This window comes from Aedes albopictus, chromosome 1, assembly GCF_035046485.1.
Source record: "Aedes albopictus strain Foshan chromosome 1, AalbF5, whole genome shotgun sequence".
Taxonomy (NCBI): Eukaryota; Metazoa; Arthropoda; class Insecta; order Diptera; family Culicidae; genus Aedes; species Aedes albopictus.
Genome location: NC_085136.1, coordinates 165,646,706 through 165,667,459, shown reverse-complemented (window position 1 = coordinate 165,667,459; position 20,754 = coordinate 165,646,706). Strand labels below are relative to the sequence as shown.

Here is a 20,754-nt window from a genome sequence, read left to right as displayed (position 1 = left end):
CCATTTTATGTGAATTTCTTCGAACTTCGGATCCAAATGAGTGGATAAAATAGTTTATAGGTATCACTTTTTTATCATTTTTCTCTTATGAAAAATATTATGAATTCATAGTTCATACAAACAATTTGTTTTATTAACCAAACATTACATTTAATAAATAGTAAACCCAACTTTTTCTTTATTGCTCTTTGGCTTCTTGTTACCCTTTGCATTCTCAACACTTCGCAAACTGCCATGCCTATCCTTGTCCAGTTCATTCTTGACAATCATGTGGGCCATATGGGGATCCAGAGAGAGTCGTCGTTGTTGAGGGATTTCCTTCAGGCTCATCGGAGTAATCGACGATTGCTGCCGTGGTAGAACTTTTACTGATGATTTATTAGCTGCTCCGGATCGGCTCCTGTCATGCTGTTCGTGCTTTCGCAAGTTGGTATCCTTTGAGTGACTTCGTGATGAGGTAGATGGTATTTCATTGATGTTTGAGTATCGCACAGAACCAGTTTTCTGCGAATTGCTGTTCGGGGTTTGGAGATTTTCTTTCGTTTTCAAGGGAACATCCGAATGGGGAGCAACGGAATCTTTGTCCAAACAGTTGACAGAATTTAATGAAGCTGCATTTCTTAGCTAGAACGATAGAAATATATGTCTCAATTTTGCTCGAAATAACTGACCCAAATAATTACCAGCATCATTTTCCGCTTGTGTCGCTTAGCCGAATAAAGAACCCAAGCGGTGTAGAGAAGCATGATTAGTACCGGAACGATAACTCCCGCTACAACGGCTGTTCGCCGCAGCCACGCGTGATATATTCCGAGGAACACGAGGAACAAGGCAACGCAAACTGCTATAAATCTTCCATTGGCCTTTCGCTCCTCCTGAAAGAATGAAGATATGACGCTATTAGTCGATATACCTACGCTTCAAGGTTAAAAAAATCATTATCGCGGAAAGATCATTCAAAGGGATTAGACATTGTGTTGCAAATGTTCACTATATTCCTGCTCATCTCTAACTTATAATTGTAGGTAGGGTATTGGTTTCCTTATTAAGCATGTGGCTCCCATTTTTATCCTACGAAAAATAAAGGATTCAAGCGCCGTTTGTTTTGTTTCTTATTTCAGTATTTTTTGTTAGAATCGGTGCTGTATAATTGCTTGCCTTCGAATAGGATGAATTTGGGAGTGTGATATTACTTGGTGTCCGGCCATTTGGCCGAATTATGATCAAAATGATTCAGAAAAAAAAATTGACATTCTAAGCCAATATTTTTGTTGTGTATACTAAGCCCTGGGCTTGGATTATATCTTCCAGAAAGCTTTGATTTCAGGCATGTAGTCGATGTGCTTTGCAGTAATGATTGGAATAGCTGAATGTATAAACAATGGCAAACAATTCTGTAAAAATCAGATCTTCAAGTCATCTGATATTGTTATACTGATCATGATGCAGCATAGTATATCGAACATTTGTCGAAGTCATTTATGTGCCGGGAAAATATAATTCCAAGTTGGTGAGAATATTACAAACTGAGGGAGGGTAATAGGCCCAGTCAGACCCCTGAATGGGCAATGTGGGTTAGTGTATGGCAATGCCATTGAAGGTTTGTAATATTCTCTGAGGCTTTTGAAATTCAACAGGGCGCGTCCCCGGGTTGCGGATAGGGGAAAAAGGGAGATTTTTCGCATTTGTTCTGTAATCAGCCAATGTGATATTGTCTCTTATGGTGTTGTAGTGCGAATGAATGATCTCATTCTATGGGAATTCGAACCTTGTAGTGTATTGTTTATTAACTCCAATTTTCTAAGCTTGACAAAGTTTTGAAGACAAACATGTGATGAGAGAATTGCCTAATAGGAAAGTCACATCAGCAAAGCTTTTACCTTTTAACTTTTAGCTTTTCGATTAAAGGCTTAATTGGGGATAATATATTTTCTAGAACTGAAGGGACATTTTTTCCGGGGTGACTGGCGAGTCGGAGAGGGTAGAAGTTTCCGTTTGTTATAATTGACAAAATAAACAATCGGGCGCTTTTTCTTTCTTTGACTTGCTTGGTATTTTGTGGATTATTGTTTTTTGGTTTTGGAAGGTATGCGATTCACTATTGAGCCTTAAAATTATTTTGCATCTGAATAGCATTGATATTGTCAAGTCTGTACCAACACCCTAATCCCACACCAAAATACCCTTTTCCTATCCCATGGCGTTTATGTGGTCAGCAAAGACTATTCAGCCATTACCCCTCCTTATCATCGGCTTTGGACTGACTTGCGCTCTCATTGCCCCACCAAATGCTGCAAAATGAAAATGAAATGAAAATATTTTTGTTGTGTACTAAGCGCCCTGCGCATTCGAATAAGAAAATATAAGATCAGTTAGCCTGATTTGTGACACCTAGTATTTAACAAGTAGAGTGCTCTTAGAATATCACGGTCTAATTTGAAGAACATAAAAATTTTATCAAAGATTTGTTCCTTCTAGTTACACTTACATAGAAAACGGTGGCATGGCCCCTGGGAATGAATAAGTTTATAATTTATTTTTTGACCAAACGGCATTCGGTCAAAATGACCTTTTCGGCTAAATGGCATTTGCCCAAACGACGTTAGGCCAAACGACCCGGAATCATATGACTTATCTTCCTGTTCGAGTTGCATCTTCGATAGTGAGTTTTTGAAAATGTGTTGGTCGTGACATGCTTCTGACCATATTGCGAATATGTTTAAAATTTTGAATTATGTATATATTCAATGGAAACCACCGCAATGTTCAAGTTCAACTAGAAACTGAAATCCCTTAGAAAATAGTTTTATTACACTTTTATTTCATTCATTGATGTTTCGAAACTTTCTTTTAAACAGCTTTTAGGCGCCGTCCTAACATTCATTACCTTACAGATCAGGCTAAGGCCGGGGTGGCCTCTGCTGTACATAGTAGCCGTCTCCATTCCACTCGGTCCATGGTTGTTTGTCTCGAGTTCCGCACTCTGCGTAGGGTCCGCAGATCGTCCTCCGCTTGGTCGACCCACCTAGATCGCTGCGCAACACGTCTTCTTGTACCGGTCGGATGACTCTCGAGAACCATTTTAGTCGGGTTGCTATCCGACATCCTGATGACGTGACCCGCCCACCGTAGCCTCCCGATTTTCGCGGTATGGACGATGGTTGGTTCTCTCAGCAGCTGATGCAGCTCGTGGATCATTCGCCTTCTCGAAGTCCCGTCTTTCATCTGCACTCCGCCGTGGATGGTACGCAACACCTTCCGTTCGAAAACTCCAAGGGCGCGTTGGTCCTCTGCACGTAGGGTCCATATTTCGAGCCCATAGAGGACGACCGGTCTAATCATCGTTTTGTAGATAGTTAACTTCGTGTTACGGCGAACTTTATTCGATCGTAAAGTTCTGCGGAGTCCAAGGTAAGTTCGATTTCCTGCCGGATTAATGACTAATCCAATTCGCCTGGCTTCACTCTTCATTCGGATGCACGTTTCCGCCGATTGTGCTACTTCTTCCCGAATGTCGTTTCCCCGAATGCCGTTTCCCCGAATGACCCGTTTCCCCGAAAGTCAGTTCACCGAATGAACTGTTTCCCCGAAAAATACATTCTTGATCGAAATGACCACTTACTACAAAATATTCGTGATTATGAGACCTAGGTTTATAACCGACTAATTAATCGACCATGATTTTAATCGACTAGTTGACCGACCATAAGTTGACAATTCTTTAGGGTCAATTTAGTTCTAGAAAGAACGGGCAGCAATGGAAAGAAGGAGTCATAACAACATTCTTTATTAAGTAGTGTTTCAGCAGAATAAAGAATAAAGAAGGGTGTGATTCGGGGAAATGGGTCATTCGGGCAAAAGGCATTCGGTGAACCGGCGTTCGGGGAAACGACATTCGGGGAAAAGTAGCACAACCATTTCCGCCATCGTCTCAAATTTGCGAGCAATAATAGCAGTGAAACCAAGCAGCTGATCGGACTTCCTAAAAATCGTCCCACTCGTGTTTATCCCTGCTCTCCTTATTACACCTTCTAACGCAATGTTGAACAGCAAGCACGACAGACCATCACCTTGCCGTAACCCTCTGCGAGATTCGAAGGGACTCGAGAGTGTCCCTGATACTCGAACTACGCACATCACTCGGTCCATCGTCGCCTTGATTAATCGTATCTGTTTATCCAGGAATCCGTATTCGTGCATAATCTGCTATAGCTGTTCTCGATCGATTAATACTTCCTCCTCCCAAATCTTGGTAATGACCCAGTGTAGTGCTCTTACCAGTGCTTCTCCACCGTATTTTAGAAGCTCGCTTGGTAGTTAATCTGCTCCAGCGGCTTTGTTGTTTTTCAACCGGGTAACCTCCTTTTCAATCTCTTGGAGGTTAGGGGCTGGAAATCTTTCGTCTTGCGCACGTCGTGACTTGCAACGTCGCCATTGAAGTGCTCATCGTAATGCTGCCGCCACCTCTCGGCCACCTCACGCTCGCTCGTGAGAATATTCCCGTGATTATCTCGGTACATGTCGGCTTGTGGCACAAAGCCTCTGTGCGAGCGGTTCAGCTTCTCGTAGAACTTTCGTGTGTCTTTAGCGCTCTTCCATCGCTTCGCGATCTCGTTTTTCCTGTTGGTGCTTCTTCATCCGGAAGACTGAGTTCTGCCTGTTCCGCGCCTGTCTATAACGTGCCTCGATCGCTCTCGTACGGTGTTGCAGCATTCTTGCCCATGCTGCATTGTTCTCGTTTTTCAACTGTTCACATTCGCCGTCGTACCAGTCGTTTCTGTGATTCGAAGTCGCGAAGCCTAGTGCTGTAGCCGAGGTACTACCTATGGCGGATCGGATGTCCTTCCAGCCATCTTCAAGTGTAGCTGCGCCAAGCTACTCTTCCGTTGGTAGGGCCACTGCTAACTGCTGCACGTAGTCTTGAGCCACTTCTACGTTACGCAGCTGCTCGATGTTGAGCCGCGGCGTTCGACTTCGACGCGTGGTCTGTCGAAAGTTTTGAGCGCATGCATACAGCGACTAAGTAGTGATCCGAATCTATATTCGCACTGCGGTATGTGCGGACATTGGTTATATCCGAGAAGATTTTATCGTCGATTTAAACGTGGTCGATTTGGTTTTCTGTTTGATGGTCAAGTGATCTCCAGGTGGCTTTGTGGATATCTATGCGGGGGAAGAAGGTGCTTCGGACATACCATACCACGGGAGGCTGCAAATCTTGTTCGATACGGCGTGCAAGCTGTTTCGCCCGATTACCGGTTTGTACATTTCCTCCCTTCGTACCTGCGCGTTCATGTCGCCGACCACGATTTTCACGTCACGCGGCGAGCAACCATCGTATGTTTGGTCTAACTGCGCGTAGAACGCTTCTTTCTCGTCATCAGGTCTCCCTTCGTGTGGGCAGTGAAAGCCGATTTTTGCGTAACATAATTTGTGTATCAGTCCTAAAAAGCAATGTAAAACTGAGTACTTTAAGCAACTTTTAAACGACACCAGTAAATCAGACAAGTGGAAAAAATTGAATGTAGGACAACTCCTTCTACCAAAATTGAGTTGAACAACAACGGAGCTTAAACGTCTGATAATTCAGAAGTTTGTGAAATATTTAACATGTATTTTTCAAATATTGAACCTGCTAAAGTCGCTAAAGTCACACCTATTTTCAAATCTGGTGATAGATCTAATCCATGAACTATCTGTTGAAGGTGCGACTGCAAACCCCAGCATGCCATGACTTTTATATGTAATTTGAATTTTTGAATAAAATTATTAGTTGTTATTTGACCGTCTAGCAATCAAGTTGTTTTATTGCATTCGGTCCGACTTGCGGCCACATCCCATAGGTTATGGGCCATTTAGAAGAAAATTACAGAAGAATTAAAGTTTCATAGTTTCCTCAAGATTTGTTCACGATCCCGATATGGACGAAAGCAAGTTTGGCCTGGAGAAGCTGAAGAGCGGCGGCTACGAATGCTGGCAATTCAAGGTGGAGATGCTGCTGGTGCGCGAAAACCTTTGGAAACACGTGACGGAGGCCGCCCCAGAACCTCTGACGGACGCGTGGAAGGACGGAGACGCCAAAGCACGGGCCACCATCGTTTTGCTGGTCGACGACAGCCAACACCCGCTAATCCGGAACTGCAAGACCGCCAACGAGACCTGGGAAGAATTGCGGAAACACCATCAGAAGACGACGATGTGCACCCGCGTGTCGTACCTGAAAAAGCTGTGCAAAGCTGAGTACGCCGACGACGGGGACATGGAGGGCCACCTGTTCCGCATGGAGGAGCTGTTCGCGAGCCTCGCAAACGCCGGACAGGAGCTGGAGCCCAGTTTGAAGGTGGCGATGGTGCTGAAGAGCATGCCGGATTCGTTCGACATCCTGACGACAGCGTTGGAAAGCCGTTCCGACGACGAGCTCACCATGGAGCTGGTGAAGCGAAAGCTGCTGGATGAAGCACAGAAGCGAGCCAAAAAAAGCCACCGAGGTGAGTCGATTCTGCGTGCTGGTGGGGACAAAAAGTCAATTGTCTGCCACAATTGCCACAAGCCCGGACATTTCAAGCGCGAATGCCCAGCGTCAAGAGCTGGACGGGAAGCCACAAATGGCGGTGCTAGCCAGAGCTACGTGACGAAGAAAAAATCGAAACCGAAGGCGACGGTTGGCATGGCAACGCCATTCGCATTCATGGTTGCTGCGACCGAGAGAGCATCGAACGTGTGGATCGTCGACTCTGGAGCAACATCGCACATGTGCTGTGACCGTGCGTTTTTCGACGAGATGAAGCCAAGCACGGGGATTTCCATCACGCTGGCCGATGGAAACGAGACGTTGGTGAGAGGTGTCGGTTCGGGGCGCCTATTCTGCCAGGACGAAGAAGGTAAGCCACAAGAAATTATTCTTTCCGATGTGTTCTACGTCCCGGATTTGGAGTCGAACCTGATATCGGTCGGAAGGCTGGTAGCCAAAGGAGCCGAGGTAATATTTTCTGGTCACCGGGGGTGTGTCATCCAACGCAACGGTGTTGTCGCTGCAGTAGCGAAGAAAATCGGTGGGCTCTACCAGTTAAAGACGGCTAAGGAGTGCGGTATGGTTGCGTCCCTCCACAGTAAAAATTGCATCCACCACTGGCACCGCAAATTAGGCCACCGTGATCCTGATGCAATACATCGAGCGGCGCATGACGGTTTGGCTACCGGCGTGAACATCCAAAAATGTAACGTGTTCCAAACGTGCGAGTGCTGCGTCGAAGGTAAGATTTCTCGGCTGCAATTTCCGAGGAAGGAGGACCGACAATCTGCGAAGGTGCTGGACATTATCCACACGGACATCTGTGGGCCGATGAACACCGTGTCGCCTGGTGGTTCGCGGTATTTCCTCACGATGATTGACGACCACAGCCGGTACACCGTCGTGTATTTCCTCAAGAATAAGTCGGAAGCTGCGGATGTAATAGAGGATTACGTGAGTATGGTTAAAAATCGTTTTGGAAGATGTCCGACTGTTATTCGTTCCGACCAGGGAGGCGAATACAAATCGAAGCGTTTGGGACGATTCTATCGTGTCAATGGAATCGCTCCCCAGTACACGGCTGGCTACGCACCGGAGCAAAACGGTGTCGCGGAGAGGAAAAACCGCTCGATCGTCGAGATGGCTCGATGCATGCTGATCGACGCGAAGATGGGCTACGAGTTCTGGGCGGAAGCGGTCAACACGGCCGTGCATCTGCAGAATATGCTACCATCGAGGTCCGTCAAGAGGACACCTTTCGAGCTCTGGTTTGGGAAGAAACCGGATTACGGACGATTGCACATTTTTGGATGCACTGCGTTCGTTCACATTCCTCAAGAGAAGCGAAGCAAGTTGGCACCGAAGGCGCAAAAGTTGACGTTCGTCGGCTACTCGGACTGCCACAAGGCGTTCCGCTTCATCGACAAAGCGACGAAGAAGGTAGTCATCAGTCGTGATGTACGTTTCGTGGAAATGGAGGACGAAGTCGAAAACGAGGGTTCGACGCACCGGTCACCGTCAGCGACGATGGTGGAGTACGAGTCAGTGCTTTCACGACCAGCTATGGAAGACGAATCCGACGATGATGATGCCTCGGTTCAGGAGGAGTACGAGTCCGATTCCTCATCTTACGACTCACCGTGTGAAGATGTGCTCGACGACGATGATTGCCATGACAACGGAAATGAAGAAGAAGAGATGCCACTCCGGCGTTCTACTAGAAGCACGATGGGACAGAAACCAGTTCGTTTCCGGGAGACCACCGGCATGGCGCGCAAGCTTGTGGCGGAACCTAGAAGTTTCGCTGAAGCAATCAACGGTCCAGAGGCGGCGCAGTGGCGTGCTGCAATGGATGATGAAATCAAGTCACTGAAGATGCACGGTACCTGGAAGCTGGCGAATCTGCCCGCTAATCGCAAACCCGTAGGCAGCAAGTGGATTTTCAAGCGCAAGGTCGACGAGAATGGCAACGTTGCGCAGTACAAGGCCAGGCTGGTTGCGCAAGGATTCTCCCAGAAATTCGGGACGGACTTCGACGAGGTGTTCGCCCCGGTAGTGCGACAGGTAACGTTCAGGGCGTTGCTCACAGTTGCCAGTGCGAAGAACATGCTGGTGAAACATGCAGACGTCAAAACGGCCTACCTCAACGGCGACCTGGATGAGACGGTCTACATGCGGCAACCGCCTGGCTACGAGGTGGGTGACAAGAGCTCCGTATGTTTGCTGCAGAAGAGTCTGTACGGTCTCAAGCAAGCGGGACACGTGTGGAACCGGAAATTTGATGGCGTCCTGAAGCAGCTAGGCTTCACGCAGTCAGCCAACGATCCGTGCTTGTACGTTCGACGACGAGGCAACCAGTGTACTTATCTGGTCGTGTATGTGGACGATATGGTCATCGCTTGCCACACCGAAGAAGAGTACGCCGAACTGATGACAGCTCTAAACCGCAGCTTTACGGTAAAATCGTTGGGGGATATTAGCCATTTCCTGGGCATCCAAGTCCGACGCAGCGAGGAGCAGTTTTCCCTCAATCAACGGATCTACATCCAGACGTTGTTGGAGCGTTTTGGGTTGACCGAAGCGAAGTCGTCGAAGATTCCTTTGGACCCTGGCCACCTGCAACAAAAGGAGGAGAGTGAGAAGCTGCCGAACAATCACCAGTACTCAAGCTTGATTGGTGGTTTGTTGTATGTGGCAGTGAACACCCGACCGGATATCGCGGTCAGCGTATCGATCCTTGGCCGATCAGTGAGCAACCCGTCGCAGGCAGATTGGATGGAGGCGAAACGAATCCTCCGGTATCTCAAGCTCACCCAGGATCACGAGCTTGTACTGGGGCCAGGACAAGCGAGCATGGAGGTCTACGTCGACGCCGACTGGGCCGGTGATACGAAAACCCGGAAGTCGAATTCCGGATTCCTGGTGAAGTTCGGTGGTGGACCAATCCACTGGGCATCCCGGAAACAAACATGTGTTGCGTTAAGCAGCACCGAAGCGGAATTTGTAGCGCTCGCCGAGTGCTGCCAAGAGGTGCAGTGGATCGACCGGTTGCTGAGCGATTTCGACGCGAACGTAGCGAAGCCAATTCGTATTCACGAGGACAACCAGTCGTGTATTAAGCAGCTGGAATCCGGTAAGGTGAACAACCGATCAAAACACATCGACACGAAGTACCATTTCGTCCGCCAGATGTACCAAGAAGGCAAGATCTCGGTGCAGTACTGTCCTACCGACAGCATGGTTGCCGATATGCTTACGAAGCCATTGACCAACCAGAAGATGACGAGATTCCGCGTGGCAGCTGGTGTTCTTCCGTCGAGGAGGAGTGTTGAAGGTGCGACTGCAAACCCCAGCATGCCATGACTTTTATATGTAATTTGAATTTTTGAATAAAATTATTAGTTATTTGACCGTCTAGCAATCAAGTTGTTTTATTGCATTCGGTCCGACTTACGGCCACATCCCATACTATCGCCCTATCTCATCGTTGTTTGTGTTTAGTAAAGTTTTTGAAAAGCTATTAATTGAGAGACTTCCTGTGTTTCTCAACAAGCATAAGGTTCTATATAAGTTTCAGTATGGGTTTAGAAAAGGATGTAGTGTACATCTACTGCTATCGTTGAGCTAGTTGAGCTTTCTAGCAAACAAAATAGATTATAAATGGAGGCTACACCCCATTTGTTTTTGCCCATTCTCTTTTGTATATTAAATAAAACATAATATCTCTTGAACTATAAGAGACAACAATATAATTATTGTGACCTGAAATTGTGGAAGGATAGATAAAAATAAATAAAAATTTCAATGCAAATGTATTTTCGACTTCCAAATCAGGATGAAAAAATCAACATTATCAACACGGCGCCTTTTTTGAAGATTTTCAATCCCATTTAAAAATCTTGATCGTCCCATAAACCGATGTTGAATATTTTATACGGTGCGCTGGCTGTAGATTATATATATATATTTTTTTTTATCATCGCCTTCAATCCATATCCAACAATTTAAAACATGTACACTTGGGAACAATAAAACTCCCAAGTGTACATGTTTTATTCCAAATATTTTTCGCTATGTTTCAAAATATTGTGGGTTTAGCACTAAATTCATTTCCGAAAAAACTTCATTGACTTCCGCTGCCTTTCCTATGCGTCAAACTTAACGTCGGAAGTAGTGCGCTGTACAGTAAATCTGGTTTTCCATACAGCGCACTACTTCCGACGTAATGTTTAACGCATAGGAAAGGCAGCTGAAATCAATGAAATTTGTTCGGAAACCAATTTAGTGCTAACGCCACAATATATCCTTATTGGAGCAGGCGAAGAATTCAAAACTCTTCAATTTACGGCTAAAGCTTGGCTTAGCGCTGCTAATCAACCTCAGACCGGTAGAGTATTGGGCAAGTTTGGCTGAGATATCGATTTTTGTGAATCGATTCGAATCGGACCAGCAGAATCGATGCACCGATTTAATCGGAAGCTTCGAATCGATGTTTTCACATCGATTCGATATTTTAAGATGATTCCTCCAGGAATACATGCAAGAAACCATGGAGAATTTTTGAAGGAATTCCAGGACAATTTCGTGGAGGACTTCCTGAAAAAATTCCTGGATGAATGCCTGGAACAAATTCTGGAAGAAATCTTGAAGGAATCTCTGGATGAACTCCTGGAGGATTTTCTAGAGGAAATCTGGGCGGAATCCCTGGAGAAGAAACATGTTAAGGAATTCATGGAGGAATCCGTAGAGAAATTGATAAGAATTCCTGGAGAACTTTTTGGAAAAATCGCTGGAGGAATCCCTGGAACTCCAGGAGAAATCCCTAGATGAATTCTTGAAGAACCCCCGCAATGAATCCCTGGAGGATCTCTAGAAGAATTCTGGGATAAATTTCTGAACAAATTCCTAGAGGAATTCCCCGAGAACTATTCCTAGATGAATTCGTGGAGGTATCTCTGGAAGAATCCCAAGAGGAATCCCTGGTGTAATTTCTGAAAAAAAAAACCAGCCTCGGGCTGAACATCTCCCTAATAAAGTTAATAATAATAATAATTCTGAAAAAAAAATCCTAGAGAAATTCCTAGAGGAATTCCCGAAAGAAACCCTGTAAGAATTTTTAGAGAAATCCATTCCCAGAGTATTCCTGGAGGAATTTGTGGGGGGATCATTTCAGGAGTTCTTGGAGGAATCCCTTGAGAAATTCTTGGAGGAATTCCAGGAAGAACTCCTGAAGAAATCCAAGAATCAATTTCTAGAATTGTAGAACGAAATTCTGAAGATATCCCAGGATGAAGTACTGAAGAAATAGCTGAAATTCCAGAGGAAATCCGAAAAAGAATATGCAGAGGAACTCTTGGAGCAATCCCTGTAGCAGTTCCTAAAGAAGTTCCCGAAGAAACCCCAGGAGAAAGCTTGAAAGCAATCTCAAGAGGAATTTCTAAGGAAATCTTTAAACAGTTCCTGGATGAAGTCTTAGATTAATTCATGGAGGAGTTTCTGGAAAAATTCTTGGGGGAATTGCTCAAAGCATCCCAAGAAACGTTCTCGGAGACATTTTCAAAATATCCCGGAAGTTGTTCCCGAAAGAATCACAGAAGGAGTTCCCAGGTGAATCCCTGGAGGAATCTGGGATAATTTTGTGAAGGAACCTTATGATGAATCCCAGAAGCAATCCCATGGTGAAATCCTTCAGGAATCTCACGAGAGCTTTCTTAGCGACTTCCTGGAAAAATTTCTGTAGGAGTCACTGGATAAAAATTTGAACAAATCTATGTCTGCAATAATTTCTGCACGAATCATTGAGAAATACTTAGACGAACTCCTAATGATTTTTTTTGTACAATTTATTAAAGAAATTCCAGGATTAATTTTTGAAGAATCTCTAGTAAAATTTTCTGAAAGAATTTTTGTAAGACGTTCCTGCAGAAATACTTCCAATAATTCCAAATGGAATTATTGGGGCAATCTCCAGCGTAATTCTGGAAGGAAAGTATGTAGAAATCCTTGAAGAAATTTCTGAAGGAATATCAGCAGAAATACCTACAAGGATCTCTGGAGAAATTCCTGAACCTCGAAAACAGCACTTGAACAATCACTAAAGGAACCTTTAAAGATATCCCGGCACAAATCCCCGAAATCCCTAGATGAATTCTTGAAGGAATCTCTGGATGAATTCAAGATGGGATCACTGCAGCAAGCTATGCACAATGGTCGGAAAAATATAAAGTTCGGTCAAAACTCTTTTTATGTGTTAAATCGAAGTTATAGGTTGTCTAGATATGTTTTATGGCATTTTTAGGGGTATTCAAAAATTACGTAACTTCAATAATTTCAAAAACGGTAAAAATCAGTAAACCCCACATTTTTGCGTTTTTTGTTAGAAAATCAATTTGAATTTAATTAAATGATCATCTTTCGATCAAATCCAATCAAGTTTGTTCAAAACGTGTGAAAAATGTGGGAAGATAAATTTTATTTCAGTCAAAAATGGAAAAATAACGTAAAATATATGAAAAAACATGACTTTTTTTAAATAGCTCTAATTTGAAAAACTGCAAATTTCTGCAAAAAGTTTAAACGTTTTTATGCAGCCCTAAGCATGATGTTTAAGATGTACTATTCGAAATTGCGGCGACACGTGACGACACGAACCGTTTTTTGACATAAAAATTACCAAAATTCCTAAGGTACAATATATGAAAATTTGAAAAGTTTTGTGACATAGGGTCTAGGACCATTTGGGCAGGGGCACCTATTTTGGGCACTTGCTGCTATAACTCAGTCAATTTTGAACCGATTGACTTGATTTTTGAAACACGATCAGGAAGGCGCAGTATCTAGCTATGTTCAAAAATTCAAGCCAATCGGTTTGAAATTGACTGAGTTATAGCAGCAAGTGCCCAAAATAGGTGCTCCTGCTCAAATGGTCCCAGACCCTATTAATTTTGCACCATACGTGCATTCAAACAGTCCAATAACAAGCTTTCATATGCTGGATAGCATAAAACATATATTCCATTCTCAAAATATTATTATTTTACTTTTTTCGAATGTTTCATTTTTCAATTGTATGACTTAGGCCACTTTGGCAGTGAAAATGTCATTGAAAAACAAAAGCTGGTATGCTTTTAATTAAGAATCATAAAACTACAATACATTATCTTTGTTATAAGGTGAAAAGAAGTTTAAAAATATCAATTCCGTTTTTTGAGAGTTTTGGCCGCCCCTTTGTATGGAGCCCGACCAATGTGCTATGAAAAAAAGTCCTGTAGGAATTGTTCATACTCATATAGTTTACGAACTAGAAACAAATCTAAAAAAGTCATTTTGATTCCTTAAAACTTCAATGCCTATTTGCATATTCACATATCGGACGCCCATCCCGCTTAAAAGTCATCTCAAGTCAGCCCTCCCCCTGGACTCCCTTCAGAAAAAAAATCCTAGCTACGCTAATGATTTTACGAAAATTGATATAACGTTGAGACAATGCATTCCGAAGAAAGATGAAAATTTAATATTTTTGAATCGCAAGAAAAATCGAATGTAAAAAATCGATTCGGTCGATTTTGTGGGGTTTTAACATCGATTTAAAAAAATCGATTAATCGAAACAAAAACATCGATGTTGCGAACATCGATTTAAAATTGCCCAACGCTTAGGTACCCAGAGCGGGTTTCCAGATAGGCTTGTGGATAAATTATTCGGGATAATGGAAGTCGGGGTGATGGAATTCGGGGTAATGTCATTCGGGATAATGGAATTCGGGGTAATGTCCTAACGCCGTAAGATGCATTGCGCCACTAAGTTAACCACATTCACTTACAGCTCAATTGGATCGCGACATTCATGTAGACGTAAAGCAGGTTGTATAGCAGAACGTGTAGTATGTTCAATTAGCAATGCTTGAAAGATATTAAGGTATAGGTATCATATAGATATGAACATTGCAGCTAAACAAGTACCTAGTAGACGTACAATTATTTACAATCAAGTACGTGTACGATACGTTTGTTCCCTGTTCAAAAGTCAAGAAACGACATTTTTCCTTTCCGTAGCCACCACGGCGGTTCAGCCAGTTCAGTGACTGTGTTTACACAAACCCCCGAAGAAATGGTGAACGATAGGAAAGTTGGAATTCACTCCTACGGCGCACATCACCTATCAATTGTTAATATAAATTGTTTATATGAGCCGCCAAAAGGTCGTAAAATATTTTTAGATGATTTGGGATAAGTAAAACACAGTCTTTTCTAGTCAGTCGGGCATGGGCGATTGGTTTAAATTATATGGGGCAGCAATAAAAGGTAACAAGAAGGCTGCACTTCCCTATCCTCTATGGGTACGTAGTAGATACCCTTTTTCATGGGTACAGTACATAGGGGTGAAATTAAGAAGGGGGAGGGAATGATTTCAATTCATTTTCTTTAAATGCTTTCCTATATTTTTGTTTCAAAATGTAAGATTTCCTCGAATTTTGAAGAAATTACCGTATTTTGAAAATGGGTAGACTCGATCCCCAATTTAATGATATGTACTAAATAACTAAATGAATAATTACCTAGCACATCTGATTGAATCTACCATAATTCCAAGTACCGTAAAACGGGGTATCATTGACCAGCGGGTGTAACATTGATCGACTTGATCCACCTCATGGAATGTTCAAACACACAATTTCCATTACCGTAATCCGGGGTCAAATTGATCACTTTAAAACAACTTTTGCGCATAACATCAGTGCCAATTTAAATATTCCCAAAAGAATTTTTGTAAAACCAGTACCCAGTGGATCTCCATGGATTCATGTGACAGAATTTTGTTCAACAAATTTAAACTTTAAGTTAAATAACTCCAAATATCAAAAAAATTGGAAATGCCACTTTGAGGCGAAATTGATCAGTATACAATTAAGCATCGGTTGGAAAGGAAAATTTCCTTCTCCGCTTAATTTTGCTTTTTTAAAACCGAATAACGCGTTCAAAATCTTACAACTAGTGAATTTTATACTCTAAATTCCAAATTATTTTTTTTTAACTATTTCATGTTCTGATTAGCTACATAACTTCCCAATCAAGGCTCCACAAAAGCGTTAAAACAGAGAATTTACGGGAAGTCCTATTAGCAATCGGTTGTTTAGTAGTAATGATTTCGGCTAAATGAGAAATACATTGTAAATTCTTAAAAAATAAGGCAAAACTAACTTTTTTTTTTCTGAAAAATTCAAAGTTTTTAACACAAACAAACATTGTTCACTACGGCGATCATTGTTACCTCAAATCAACAAGCAAGTCTGTCCGTATCACTGTTCTATATAGATACTAAGTTTAACTAAGCACAATATTTTCAGTATAAGACTATTTTAACAAATAAATTTGATAGTAGATTTTCAAAGCTACAATCTGTGAAAATTTGACAGGTTTTGGCTAAATTTTCGCAATGTAATACACGCTCAAAAGATTTCTGACGGCTTAAAAACAAATAATCAGTCTTTAGAAAATAATACATTGCGCAATCTTAAACACATGAAGTCTTTTTAGAAGTAGTTAAAAAATATGCTAGAAGAAAACTAATGAAGATTTTGGCAAACACTGGGGAGACAAGTTCCTCCGCGTTCCCTACTGTGCACCAAGTTTTGATCTTAGGTATAGGGTCCCTGGCAACTGTGTGCTCAAATATTGTGCACATTTTAATATATTCACCACATTTTCATTAAAAGCTGTACCAAGTAAATCAGAGTGACTTGTTTTTGATGAGTGAGAGTAATAAAATTATGCTTATAGTACCCGTGAGTCCGTAGCCGGCAATGGCGCGGCGTCAATATGCTGTTGAGCTCGTCGCGTGGTACTCCTTTGCGGCGGTCTAGACGACGCCTGAACAACACCTTCCTGCAAAGCTGACGACGTCGATTCACGGTTCGCACTTGATAAACTACCCGTTTTCTTGGCCAAATCAATCTTCGTTTCTGAATCACACTTTTTTTGTTTCTCCATTTTTAATAATCTCGCGCGCTGTTTACACCAACCGACTCTTTTAACACATTTCGAAACAAATGTTTACACACTGGATCACAGCGGGGGTTCTAGGTCGAAGCGAAATTGCACTGTGGCATGTTTGGCCCGCTCGAGACACCACCACGTGTTAGATTCGCGGCCGGTCAACTTAATACTGACCGAGAAATTAGCGGTCAATACCGCGAGTAGCCAAAACTGAATGGATGTAGGTAGGGAGTCGACTTAGTTGTGTAAATAAGCGCGGGAATTGTGCGTCTGAGCTTGCTTGTGGAAGAACATTGCTAGCTAGAATTATTCGGACATAAACAATTTTGGTTTTCAGAATTAGGAGAGATTTCTTCATAAACAATTTTACCTTTATTATGTAGCACTATCGAGTAGAATGATGTAAGAACCAAAGTTTTCATTTGATCAAACGACAATTGAACAGATAAAAGCCATGAGTTATGACTATAAATTGGGATATACGAAGAGCACGATAAGGAAACAGAAAATGTAAAATGTTTAAAGATATGTTTGGAGGCTAAATTTGAAAAATAATCGTAATTGCTTGTTTTTGAGTAGAATAAAATTTCCTCAAGACCATGCTGAAAGTGCCTGGGTTTCACAGCAAAACATATATGTGTCTCGAAAGCAAACTTATGTCTCTGGAAGATTTCAGACCACTGAATCCGGACTTTGACTTGCCCCAATACGTCTCAATTTTGAGATACAGCTCAATGTATATTAGGTTTGTCCACTTTTGTAAAAATGTTCTCTGATTCTCAAGTCCAACCCCATATTTTGATTGACATTCAAAAAGAAGTAACTGGCCAAAATTTCAACCAAATCCTTTAAAATTTAAGAGGTGCTACAAGTTCTCAAGTAATTTTGCTACAAGTTCTCAGAACAACGTATGTCAATAAAATTAAATTAAAAATATGTAATTCATGATGTAATTATTACATTTGTAAGAAGAAAAACCTTAAAAGGTTGATTTTTTTGATATATGCACTTTGTTCTGCAGCACCCTAATATATGTAATAAGTTGGATATTTTTAAGCGGCATCATATTTTCTAATGTTATGTAATTATTTGCTTGTCAAATGGTGTAGGATTCGTGGAGAAATTATAAAAATTCGGGAAAGCCAAATACATCTCAAAGCCTAGCTTTTGAGAGGCAATCACGCTGGCAAAAAATTATACTGAACGTAGTAGCTTTGCTTCCTTGAATTTTTTTTTAAGGCACGGACACGTTCAATGCTTCCAGTGAGCTATTTGCTCTTTGAAGGAAGCACGACACTAGACAACGGACTAGCATGCAACGCCCAGTGGCACAGCCAAAAACTTTCCCTGACAGCTGCGGCGGGAATCGAACCCGCGCTCCTTAGCACGATGCGACTAAAGGCTTGGTAACCTTAGCCGCACGACCACGAAGCCACAACAGTTTAGGACACAATTGGCTTTGACGAGTTTTAATAATTTTTGCTCAACTCCTACAGCATTGATGTCAAAGGAGCAAATTACCACAAGACATTAGAGAATATGATGCCGTTTTATAATATTCAACATATTAGAGTGTTCCACAAGAAATTCTATCAAAAATACAACTTTTTAAGGTTTTTCGGATTACAAATGTGATAATTACATATGTTTTCTTTATTTTTATTGGTATACGTTGTTCGGAGAACTGGTAGCAAACAAGTATAGCTTTCTATTTCTGCTATTTTTGCTCCTTTCAAATATCCTGGGGCATATGGGATTTATCTTATTTTGCTTCGGAAGGGATTTGATCATTTCAAACATGTTTTGAAAAAAAAATACTTGTTTGCAGTTTTGCTACAGGGTATATTCCCAAATCCTGGCGGGATATTACTGTGAAGTTTTTTCCGAAAGTGGGTCGTGCGTCGTATGAAGAAGCAAAGAGTTTCAGACCTATCTGTTTGACCTCTTTTCTTCTGAAATGCTTAGAACGCATTGTGGATCATCACATCTGTGATGTTCATCTGGCCAACGTGCCTCTTCATGTGAACCAACATACCTACCAATCTGTTAAGTCCACTGTGACTCTTTTACACAAGGTTGTTTACGATATCGAGAAAGCATTCGCTCAAAAGCAATCTTGTTTGGGTGTTTTCTTAGATATCGAGGGTGCCTTTGACAATGTGCCTTTCGATGCTATATTGGAAGCCGCACGGAGTCATGGTATATCTCCAATGATTTCCAATTGGATTCATCAAATGCTCAAAAACCGATATCTCTTCTCGACATTGCGTCTAGCAGGGATTAGGAAATTGAGTGTTTGTGGATGCCCCCAAGGGGGAGTCTTGTCACCGCTTTTGACAAGCATTGAGGCAACTCAATAATATCGGTTTTCCTACTTATGGTTTTGCCGACGACTACCTAGCATTGTTAGTTGGTATGTGTATCACCACCCTTTTCGACCTGATGCAAAGCGCCCTTCAGGTAGTTGAGGGTTGGTGTCGCCAATATGGCCTTTCGGTTAATCCGAGTAAAACATCTATTGTTCTTTTTATGGAAAGGCGAAACCGTAATGGCGTTCGACCTTTGCGTCTCTTTGATTCTGAAATCGATGTGACTGAACAGGTGAAGTACGTTGGAGTCATTCTTGATTCCAAGCTTTCCTGGACACCTCACATTGAGTTCAGAATCAAGAAAGCTTGTATGGCCTTCGGGCAATGCCGGCGAACCTTTGATACAACTTGGGGTCTAAAACCCAAGTATATCAAATGGATCTACACAACTGTTGTTCGGCCAATATTGGCTTATGGATGTCTTGTGTGGTGGCAAAAGGACGAAATGAGAACGGTCCAATCAAAGTTAGGCCATCTCCAAAGGATGTGCTTAATGGCGATATCTGCAGCGTTCTCTTCAACTCCCACGGCAGCGCTCGAAGTTCTCTTTGACGTTGCTCCACTACACATTCATCTCAAACAAGAAGCACTTTCTTGCACTTACCGTCTACGGGTACTCGGTCTACTAGAGAAAACTCCTGTGAACCGCACATCAACACATACCTCGTTGTTTCCACTTTTGGTGAATTGGGACAAAGTTGTCCTTGCTCCAAGTGATCTTACAATTGCTTGTAATTTTCCATATAGGACATATTCCACGAAATTCCCTTCCCGGGAAGAGTGGACATCTGGATATCTGGAAAGAAGTATTTCAGACGGCATTGTATGTTACACTGATGGCTCCCTTCTCGAAGGTCGAGCAGGTGCTGGCGTTTACTCTCGTGAGCTAAGGCTATATCAGTCTTACTCACTTGGTAGACACTGCACCGTTTTTCAGGCCGAAATCTTTGCTCTTATGTGCGGAGTGCAATCAGCACTTCAGCAGCACGTATTGGGCAAAGTATATACTTCTGTTCAGATAGCCAGGCTGCTATTAAAGCACTTGCTTCGGCCAACTCCAGGTCGAAGATAGTTATCGCTTGTCGAAATCAAATCGAGGAACTGAATTCAGCTAACGCTGTTCACCTTGTATGGGTACCTGGCCATTCTTCCATCACTGGAAATGAATTGGCTGATGAGTTAGCTCGCACTGGAGCATCACATGACTTCATTGGCCCTGAGCCAGCTATTCCGATATCGAAGTGTTGGGTAAAGCTTCAGATTCACACCTGGGCTGCTACTCAACACAGACAATACTGGAATAGTTTGGAGTCATGTCGTCAAACCAAATTGTATTGTACTGAGCCATCTTCAAGGGTGGCGAAGTATCTTACACATGTGTCAAAGCAGAATTGTAGCATTCTGGTCAAAGCATTGACTGGCCACTGCCGACTCAGCTATCACATGGCGAATATTCAGCAAGCTGATTCATTTGCATGTGATGAATCCGATTATGGAACTTCGTATCATTTGATATGTAACTGTCCAGTTTTTGCGCAACTGCGTTTCCGAGTATTCGGTAAACACTTATTAAGTAAAACTAACTTCAGAGACCTGAATATTCAGGATATTCTGTTGTTCTTAACTCGCTGTGGTAAAGAGCTATAGGCCCTCTTTCGCCTTATGCGTTATTACAGTGCCCTTTTCAGGGCGTTGTTTGAACCCATTGTGGTACGCTTATGCGTTAGTATCCTCTTCCAGGGTACTTTTCTTATTTCCCTACCTGTCCTCATCCCCATCCCTATCCTTATTTCTTTCCTTTTCCCTCAGGTAGATGATGAAATAAGCTATTATTTTGGCGATGGCACAAATGTCCCAAATGGAGGATAACGTGCCTCTG

The 20,754-nt window shown here is 42.5% G+C and overlaps 1 protein-coding gene across 1 annotated transcript; it reads right to left on the bottom strand.

The window, feature by feature from the left end:
* Window positions 1-104: 104 nt before the first annotated feature.
* On the bottom strand, window positions 105-16,782 carry LOC115260742 (uncharacterized). The gene is made up of 3 exons (XM_029862036.2): window positions 16,294-16,782; window positions 684-875; window positions 105-624 (listed from the first exon to the last, which is right to left on the bottom strand). The coding sequence occupies exons 1-3, from the start codon at window positions 16,498-16,500 to the stop codon at window positions 151-153; spliced, it is 873 nt and encodes a 290-aa protein (XP_029717896.2). The 5' UTR covers window positions 16,501-16,782; the 3' UTR covers window positions 105-150.
* Between the last annotated feature and the right edge of the window lie 3,972 nt (window positions 16,783-20,754).